The sequence below is a fragment of the Pygocentrus nattereri genome, chromosome 10, assembly GCF_015220715.1.
Source record: "Pygocentrus nattereri isolate fPygNat1 chromosome 10, fPygNat1.pri, whole genome shotgun sequence".
Taxonomy (NCBI): Eukaryota; Metazoa; Chordata; class Actinopteri; order Characiformes; family Serrasalmidae; genus Pygocentrus; species Pygocentrus nattereri.
Window position 1 is genome coordinate 34,607,719 of NC_051220.1, and position 10,182 is coordinate 34,617,900.

Below are 10,182 nucleotides of genomic sequence, written 5' to 3' on the forward strand. Positions count from 1 at the left end.
TCATTGATGTGAGTCAATTTTGCCTTTTAGTAGTTCTAATCATACTGGTTTTAAAATTTAGTCTTGTATCCAACCGTGATGCAGGTGACTCATTACTTAACCTATTACTTTTTAAAAGACAGTTTTCCTAAATAGTTGTAAAATCAAGGGCTTATGAATTCAAAATCTCTCTCTTAGTCTCGCTTAGGAACATAAACACTAACATGAAGAGACATCTGCACGCTGTTGTGTGAACATGATTTCCAACTGAAAGGTATTTTTAGCACTATTTCCTCCTTTGCTTAAAGAAAAAAGTCAGAAACTGGCTCAGTAGACCTGTCAAGGAAGTCTTATTCACAGCTCTGAAATGCTGTCCTCTCATTTGCTGTCACTGTCACAATTGAAAGTATTGTGTTTTGAAGCACGTGATTTTTTTTTTTCCTTTTCTGTTGTCTCAAATAAAAACCAGTGGGACAGCTAAATCACTCCACTAGGTAATTCTCTTTCTGTAGTGGTGGATGTGAACTAAAATCTTTTAGTGCGACACGATGCTTTGGATATATGTGGGAATCTCAGGCGTTTTGCTGTTGACAGATTTTGGGACAGGTTGTGATTACCAAGTGGACAAATGTGGGGCCTGGGCTGAAGGAGATGTCCAGATAGGAATTCTCAGTTCCTGCTATTCTAAAGTGGAGACGCTGTATTATCGAGAACAGCCAGAGAGATACAACTGTTCAGAGTGAGTTACATCTGTCTGTAGTGTACTGTGGAGATTTTAACAACAATATCTGTACCATAAGAGATAAAAATGAAATAAAAAATACAAAAATATGTTTTTTACGTTGACGCAACAGTGCCTTTACCCTACTTTCTTTCTAGGTTCAGTATGGTAGCATTTGTCCACATGCTGGCTGCCATTCACACCATTGAACAACTCAACAACTCCAGCTTCCTGCCTGGGGTGCGCCTTGGCTACTACATCTGTGACACATGCTCTGATGCCTCCAAAGCCATTCAGAGCACTGAGCATATGCTGGCTGCAAACGGAACGCTGCTGCCGCAATGCGAGTTCATTCAAAAGCCAAAAGTAAAAGCAATCATTGGAGCACGCTATTCTGAGGTTTCTATCAGTGTGGCTCGGCTTCTGACCCTCTACATGGTGCCTCAGGTAAGATACATACTTGTGAAGATCTTAACTTAAGTGATACTTTTTTAATTCCACCTCCATATTTAACCCATCTGTATAGTGAAACACCACATACACACTAGTGAATACACACACACTAGGGGCACTTGCCCAGAGCGGTGGGCAGCCCTATCCACGGCTCCCGGGGAGCAATTGGGAGTCAGGCATCTTACTCAAGGACACCTCAGTCATGGACTGTCGATCGAACCGGCGACCTTCCGGTCTTGGGGCCAGTTTGACTTAGAGACCCGTATGAGGCTCAAACCCACAACCTTGGTGTTATTAGCACCACACACTAACCAACTGAGCTAACCGGCCTGGCCTTCAGGGGGTTTGGAGGAATGAGGACACTGGGAGCAGGGGAAGGAGACATTCCTTATTTATTTATTTATTTTTAATGTCCTTTTATATAGAATACAACACAAAAATTGCTCAGCTTTTCAACCAGCATACATAATTAAAGAGCATGTTTACAGGGACTTTTCAGTCTTTTCTTTTTTGAGAAAATCAAGCTCCACTCTTGCTTTAGATCTGAAAAGATCCACAAGTGTTTCTGTCCATCCTTCCACTGTGAGGAAATGACCCAACACTAGAAAAAGGAAACTAACAACAAAGAAGGAAACTTACAAATCAAACAAAGAAGCTGCAATTCTCAAAACAATAAATGAAAAATGGTTGTCTCTGACTTTTTGCACAAGACACATATTAAACATATTCACTCACTGGCCACTTTATCAGCCATTCAGCTAAACGGAATAACCTTTGTTTGTATGCTGGATGATCAGTGAATATTTGTGTCATACTGTTATACACTCACCGGCCACTTTATTAGGTACAATAGGTTTAATTGCTTGTTAACGCAAATAGCGAATCAGCCAATCACATGCCCGCAACTCAATGCATTTAGGCATGTAGAGGTGGTGAAGACAACTTGCTGAAGTGCAGACCGAGCATCAGAAAGGGGAAGAAAGGGGATTTAAGTGACTTTGAACGTGGCGTGGTTGTTGTTGCCAGATGAGCTGGTCTGAGCATTTCAGAAACTGCTGATCTACTGGGATTTTCACGCACAACCATCTCTAGGGTTTATAGAGAACGGTCTGAAAAAGAGGAAATATCCAGTCAGCGGCAGTTGTGTGGATGAAAATGCCTTGTTGATGTGAGAGGTCAGAGGAGAAGGGGCAGACTGGTTCGAGATGACAGAAAGGCAACAGGAACTCAAATAACCAACCAAAATCTCTGAGGAATGTTTCCATCACCTTGTTAAAAGTCTGCCATGAAGAATTAAAGCAGTTCTGAAGGCAAAAGGGGGTCCAACCTTTTACTAGCAAGGTGTACCTAATAAAGTGGCTGATTAGTGTACACTGTTTACAGACACGTGATTGCAATACACAATTGACATATTATGATATATGAGCTTGCATAGTACTATATTGAAGCATTCTATGGGAATCCACTCTAAGCCCTGCTCACCTTAAGTGAACTAAAACTTGTTTGTTGCCTCTAAACAGATAAGCACGTCAGCGTCTGCAGAAGCCTTGAGTGATAGAAAGCGCTACCCTGCCTTCCTACGCACTGTACCCAGTGATATCCATCAGACGAAAGCACTGGCAAAACTCATGGCCTACTTTGGGTGGGACTGGGTCGGCGTGGTCCATGGGGATGATAATTATGGTGAAGATGCCTTCCACAGCTTCTTGGTGGATGCAGAGACTGAAAATGTTTGCGCTGCTTTTGAAGAAACTCTGCCTCACTACCTGGATTGTAAGGACATTGACACTAGGATCCAAAAAGTGGCAGACACCATCCAACAGTCCAGAGCCAAAGTTGTATTACTCATCTTAAAGGAGGAGCTGGTGAAAAAGCTTTTCATAGAAATGATTAACAGGAATATATCACGCACTTGGATAGCCAGTGACGCATGGTCAATATCGGAAGATATTGCTCAAATGGTGGGAATCAACAAAGTAGGAGATATATTTGGCTTCAGTTTCATTACAGGCCCAAACCCTGGCTTTAAAGAATATCTGCAAATGCTGACTATTCCTCCAGGTGCTGAGAACAAGTTCATAGAAGAATACCAGCAGATGGGGAAAAGCATGGACTATTTAACAAAAGCGGTGCATATTGACGTAGCCTATGGGGAGAGGCTGGCTGTGTTGTCCATTGCTCACGCCCTGAGGAAGCTTTTAGACTGTAATGAGACGGCGTGTACAGGGGAAAAAGACCTCCCACCATGGAAGGTAAGCTGTATGTGAAGACATTTCATATGACAGTTTTGGTGTGTAGAACAATATTGATTACTTACTGTTGTTATTTCTCTCATTTCACTATTTTCAGCTCCTCAAAGAACTCAGAAACATCAACTTTACTCTGGATGATCAGACTTTCTACTTTAATACATTAGGAAATTTCATAAATGGCTACGATCTGATTAACTGGGTCCGAGACATGTCAAGTGGACAAAGACAGTTTGTTGTTGTTGGGAACTATAATCTTGAACAAAAACAAATCAATCTTAAGAAACCTATTGAATGGAGCAATCCTGACAATACTGTGAGTGCTACATATTTGCACTAGCATTTTATAGGGTACATACAAATGTTTTACACATTTTTAGCAAAATGAAATAATTTATTACATATTATTTCAGACACCCGTTTCCATTTGTTCTGAAGCCTGTCCTCCTGGAACTGCAAAAAAACTCTCTAAAATATCCTGTTGCCATAACTGCACAGAATGTTTGGAGGGCACCTACTCCAATAGCACAAGTGAGTATGACACCATTTATTATTGTGCTTTGAGGTTTGTTCGACAAAGTGTGGTACTGTAGTCTTTTGTAGCCCAAATTTCTATTTCACGATGTGTAATAGAATATAACTTAAGTCCTCACTCGCTTTAGTGCTGCTGACCAAGTGGAATAAGGTTTCGTATGCGTAGTGGGTAACACTCTAACTTCTACGCTGTAGACTGGGGTTCAGTCCCATGCTTGGACAAGCACCCTACACTATACCAATAAGAGTCCTTGGACAAGACTCCTAACACAACCTTCGCCTAGCTGTGTAAACTAATCAAATTGTAAGTCGCTCTGGATGAGAGCATCAGCCAAATGCTGTAAATGTAAATGAATAAGCCTCAGCTTGTGTGGGAGACAAATAGCTAGTGAGCTTCCTAAAGTTAGCTCTCTTGGTAATGTGTTGGTGAAGTAGATCAACATAAAGTTGTTTTAATGCAAATACATTGTTTAAGAGAAGGTTTGTTGTTGTTACATGAGTTTGTGGATGAGTACGATTAGAATCACACACACATACACATCTTCTAAGTCGCTTCTCCTTCTGGGTCGCGGAGAGGATTAGAGGCCACCTTATTACTGTTATTCCTGACGTTTACCTTATTGTGAAGAAAGAAATTAGATGGCTGATGTGATTGGGAGAATACTTCACCTTAGCTCTACCCTTAGCTTTTAGCTCTTTTATTTATCTAACCTTTATGTGAGCTACCCAATGTAGATAAGACTGTCCCTGTTAGAAAAAACAGCTTTGGTCTGTGCTGGTTTATGCTAGTCTGGTGCTGGTTTAGCTGGTCACCAAGCATGGTCCTGCTGGTTGACCAGGACACCAGCTTCCAAAAAAACATGCTGGCTTTGCTGGTGACCAGAAATGCTGGTCTAGTTTCATGAACAATGAGTCAATACTAAGGTTATACAAATTTCATAATAAAATTCATACTTACTGCTAAATTGTGATACAGCACAAATACAGAGTAGCTGAAAATGTGCCTGTATATTAATGTTTCCATTTTCAGTTTAATAAGTTATGTGATACTTTTTTGATCACACAACCGGGGAAATTCTACCTCTGCATTTAACCCATCCATGAAGTGAAACACCACATATGCACTAGTGAACACACACACTAGGGGGCAGTGAGCACACTTGCCCGGAGCAGTGGGCAGCCCTATCCACGGCGCCCGGGGAGCAGTTGGGGGTTAGGTGTCTTGCTCAAGGACACCTCAGTCATGAACTGTCGGCCCTGGGGATCGAACCGGCAACCTTCTGGTCACAGATCCCTAACCTCCAGCCCACAGCTGCCCCCAGGATAGTATAATAGGGCATTCAACATTATAAAAGTACAATACTAATGTGCTATAATGAGTCCCAACCTAATTCTCTAGTCACTAGCTAATATGCCTTTTATGGTGCGATACAATGATATGTTGTAATATAATTCTATACAAGTCTATTTATGCCTCTAGTCAGTGGAGTCAACTCACAAGTTAGTTAATTTAGGAAACTCTCTGGCAAATCATCTAGAATCAGCCCAAATAGGGGCTTATTATTCCCAAGCTGAGGTTTTGTCCAGTCTGGGAGTTGATCTGTAGGACTACAGCTTAAAACCTGCTGAATCAGTTTTAACTTCTTGTCTTTATTACAGATCTTCAAAACTGTCTCCCATGCGAAAATGAAACGTGGTCCCTGAAAAATGCGACACATTGTAAGCCAAGGAAAGAAGTCTTTTGGAAGTGGAATGAGACCCGAGCCATTGTTTTTCTAACATTTGTTCTAACAGGATATCTCCTTTTGTTTATTAACCTCATTGTTTACTTTTTCTATCGTGGAAGTCCTGTCATTAAACAGGCTGGTGGCTACATATACTTTCTGATTATGTTGGGGTTAGCTCTCAGCTATACCAGTGTCTTACTCTTCATTTGCAAGCCCAACAACCATATATGTAGGGCACGGTCATTCCTGTATGCCTTAGGGTTCTCGCTCACTGTCTCATGCATCCTGGTAAAAGCCCTGCGGACCTTTGTGGCATTCCTTCCTCAATATCGTCAGCACAATATCAAGAGGTTTTACAAGCCTCCGTTAATTATCAGCTGTGGCACTTTCATTCAAGTCCTCATCTGCATCTTCTGGCTGATATTTGATTCTCCTGAGACTGTGGAGTCGACACTGGGCATGGAGATCATTTTTCAGTGTAAGGAGGGCTCTGGGGTGGGTTTTGGCATCATGCTTTCTTACATTGCACTTCTTGCACTCATCTGTTTTGCACTGGCTTTCAAAGGGAGAAAGGTTCCTCAGCGCTTCAATGAGACTGGACACATTATCCTCAGCATGCTGATATACCTGTTTGTATGGGTCTGTTTCACTCCAATATATGCAGCGAAAATACCAGAACGCTACTCAATTCAGGCTGCAGCAATCTTGGTGTCGACATATGGCATTATATTCTGCCACTTTACACCTAAGTGGTACATGGCCCTTTGCAAAAAGAAGGAGGAGGTCACTATGGAGGCATACATTGCACGAGCATGTAGTACAAGAAGTTCAGTCGACTCAGGCCTCTCTGAATTGTCTGGGGTTGGATCCCTGTGTAACAAGAGTGGTCTCAAAATCTCACCTTCACAGACCACCATGTGTTCAAATGCTACTGGTGTTTGCAGCCCAGAATCACCACTACACATTTTAAAAGTAGAGAACTCCAGTAACTCTCAGCCCACCATGCGGAGAAGGTTTCAGAGAAGATCTATTTAACAGTCTCAAAAGCTAGATACCTAAAAGCATTAATATTTATGTGTTTTATGTAAATGTATTCACTGTTTTGAGTTTTTGAAGATGAAAAATGTGTCAGTGTTTTTAGTGCACTGTACACTGTAGATTAAATAACAGATTTTCTTGATTTAAAATTCAAATATATGTGGGTGGTGAAACTGGTCAGATAATAAGGTCAATTCATTCAAGCTTGCATTTGAGAAAGATGAGGTCTCTAATTGGGTGTGATTGATCAACAGATGCAAGTTTTACTCTATTTTCCCACTCGTGACCAAGAATAAAATATGGGGATTATGTGAATTTGGCATTTAGGGTCATTTTCCAGGACATCCAGGACTAGGCTCAGTCTGGTAAACTGATCCATTATATAAAGCATTTATGATGGGTGATAATGGTTTTAGGGTTGAAAAACATGGGCTGTGACATGAATGCATTATAAGTATGCCCTGTGCTTTACTTTATGAAATATTAGGCTTTACTGTCCGTAAATTGGAAAACATCACTAACAAGGCCATTCAGATTTCTTTTGAGACTATATGTAGTGTATTGTTGATCTACAGTATATGCATGTGTTGTTTATTTATGTTTTTTAATATAAATGTATATCTGTATTTGTATATTTGTAATGTGTATTTTGGTATGTGCAGTCATTAATAAAAATGGGTGAAAATATTATTGAGTGAAAATATTATATTTTGATTATTCACATTTGAAAAATCTTCAGTCTTCTCTGCTAATAGTCAAGGTTCCTAATTGGTTCTTGTCTTGGACACATGGTTCTAAAAATCCTTTATTGTTCATAAAACCTTTATATTATGTAGAACTTCTACAAAATCTACAAAATTGGTTCTATTTATTGAAAGGTTCTTTAAGGAACCAAGAGGGGTTATTCCAGCTCTCTAGCCTTTATTTTTAAAACTGTATGATTTTTGAAAGTTACATAGTTTACATCAACTTTATTGAAAAAATCTTGACTTGATTTTTGGTGTACACTCTAAAAAATAAAGATGCCAAATTGAATTATAAATTGTTCTTTAGAGCAGTACTTCAAGACTTTTTAAAGTTTGATAACCTCCACATAAACTACAGGTTCTATATAAATGTAAGGTTCTTCCTAGACAGTGCCGGTTCTTTTTATATGAAAACTATGCATAGGGCCCCCATTTACTAAGGTGCTCCCCTTGGCAAAACCAATGTCATATATTTTGCAGTGCAGGGTACTCCAGTAGACCTAAGCAATTTGTGATGTTTAGTCAAAATGTTGGGCAAGTTTAACAACAAGTTATTTTCTTGCCATCCATACCGATATAATATCGGGAGATATAACAGGAGTTCTCAAAGCCCCGTTACCCACCAGTGGCTGAAAAACGTGAAACTGACAATGAGCAGACAAAACAAGATGCAGGTAGTTTTGGAAACCCAATAACATTAGAACTGCCACTATTCGTACATGTTCAAGCCATGGACCATTTAGGAACCTTTATTTTTAGAGTGTACACTTTTACACTGCTTTTTCTAGGCATTTCAAAACAAGCGGTCTTTATTGTCATTTCTTAATTTAACTTCTATACATTAGAACAAACTGTAATTGGTAGTCTTTTATATAGATAGCCCTTAAATAAAAGCCTAAAGGTGGCTTGCCTGTGTGTTCTGGTATTTGTTTCATGCTCTGTGTTTTGTTTCATCTGATTAAAGTTCCCAAACTCATGTTTACATCCTGGCTTCTGGCACCCGCATACATACTATAAATACCTTTATAGACCATCAAAGGCTCAGCAAAGATCTTGAAAATGTTTTGCGCATGAATAAATTAATAGCTACAGTATCTTCATGTGCTTTCTCTCTGTGTCCTGCAATTGTGCGAAGGAAAGAGATTACAATAATACCTTGTTACTCATCCTCAATAGCCTGTCTATCACCCACACAAAAGATGACCTACATACTTGTCAATCAGCTGGGTTAGCACAGGCATTGTGTCATTTTCCAAAACATAAAAGCATCAGTTGGTATTTATCTTAGCAAGAGTGGTAATGAAAAAGTGTATTTGCACACAGGGGTGCAACTACATACTTTCTGAGGTGGATGAAAACATATTATCGGCGCCTATAAACCCCGCCTCTTAACTTAAAGTGACTGAAAAAAATTAAAATTAAAATCAAATATTTAAGCAGGCAAGCTAAAATAAGGAACTTTATAAACAGAATACAAATTAAATGGTAAGAGCAAAAAACAAGCAATGAGGATTTAATTAAGAAGAAATAAAATAATTCAGAATAAATTGATAAGTGGACAGGCTAAAATGTAACGCAATAAAATAGAGATTAATAATTAGAATAATAAAATATAAGCACAAAGAAAGAGGGATAAAACACCAAGTTTATATAAAAAAGTAAATTATGGAAATAAAATAAACAGTAAAACAGAAGACAGAATAAATAAAAGGAAGAAATAAATGAAATAAAAAGGTAAAAGGCGAAAAGTATGGAATAAAATAAATAAAAAGGTAAAACAGAAAATTAAATAAATAAAAGGACAAAATAAATAAAAATGTAAAAGAAAACTCAACTAAAACAGTTACAGGCTGAATGTGTCTGAATGTGGCTAGAAACTAAGAGTTTAAGATGATTTAGTGACACCGGCGAGCTGAGCTTTAGACCAGGCTACCACGGTTAGGATATTGACTAGCTAGGTTAGCTAGCTAAACAGGCTACTATAAAGAGCTGTGGCTTGACTAATGTCACTCGTTTTGAAGTTAAACCGAGAAAATAACCAGTTCAGGGTTAATCAGGTCGTAGCTGGAGAACCAAGTTTAGCTTTAACGTTAGCTTGCTGCCTCACTGCTATCATTCATCTGGCTGGCTGGGTAATATTAATATGGCTAGCCTTAGCTAGCACAGTAACATACATCTTAAACTGAAAAGGCGATCTCTTCTGATCGTGTGAATCTATTCACGGTGAAGTACGGGATCTTTGGGGAAACTATGGAAGGTTTGACCTCTATTAGATTCCTTTATTTTTGAATAAGTGCATTTGGGAACGCAGCAGTGAGGCAGCTTTGCTAGAACCCAGTGGTCCAACGCTACTTTCGTACCCTACAGTCTCGTTTTGGTAGACAAAGGAGACGTAGGTAAATAAAGCGTATAAACTGACCAACTTGCTGTCTTTCAACCACTTTGAGAAGCTTTTCTTCATCCCTACAACATCTTTTTCTCTCTCCCTCTTCCGTTCCCTATGGGGCGCGTTCTCAAGCGCCTGTGTTTGGGAGCAAATGACAGGAGGGTAGGGGACGGAGTGGATGGGCGCCTGATTAGTGCTGTGCTGTTTTTTGATGTGTATTATCATACTTGAACAAACAGCTCTTACAGAAAATGCAGACTAGAAATAATTTTCCGGCATCGTTTTGGCGCCCCTCTAGTGCAGCGCCCATACGCTGCATACCTCTTTTTGCGCCACTGTTTGCACACAT

General features: G+C 39.5%; 1 protein-coding gene across 1 annotated transcript; it reads left to right on the top strand.

Moving 5' to 3' along the window:
• Positions 1-453: 453 nt before the first annotated feature.
• On the top strand, positions 454-7,263 carry LOC108423465 (G-protein coupled receptor family C group 6 member A-like). Its single transcript, XM_017690771.1, has 6 exons — positions 454-718; positions 859-1,147; positions 2,674-3,405; positions 3,503-3,718; positions 3,816-3,933; positions 5,596-7,263. Exons 1-6 carry the CDS (start codon positions 528-530, stop codon positions 6,696-6,698), a joined length of 2,649 nt encoding a protein of 882 aa, XP_017546260.1. The 5' UTR covers positions 454-527; the 3' UTR covers positions 6,699-7,263.
• The last annotated feature ends 2,919 nt before the right edge of the window (positions 7,264-10,182 follow it).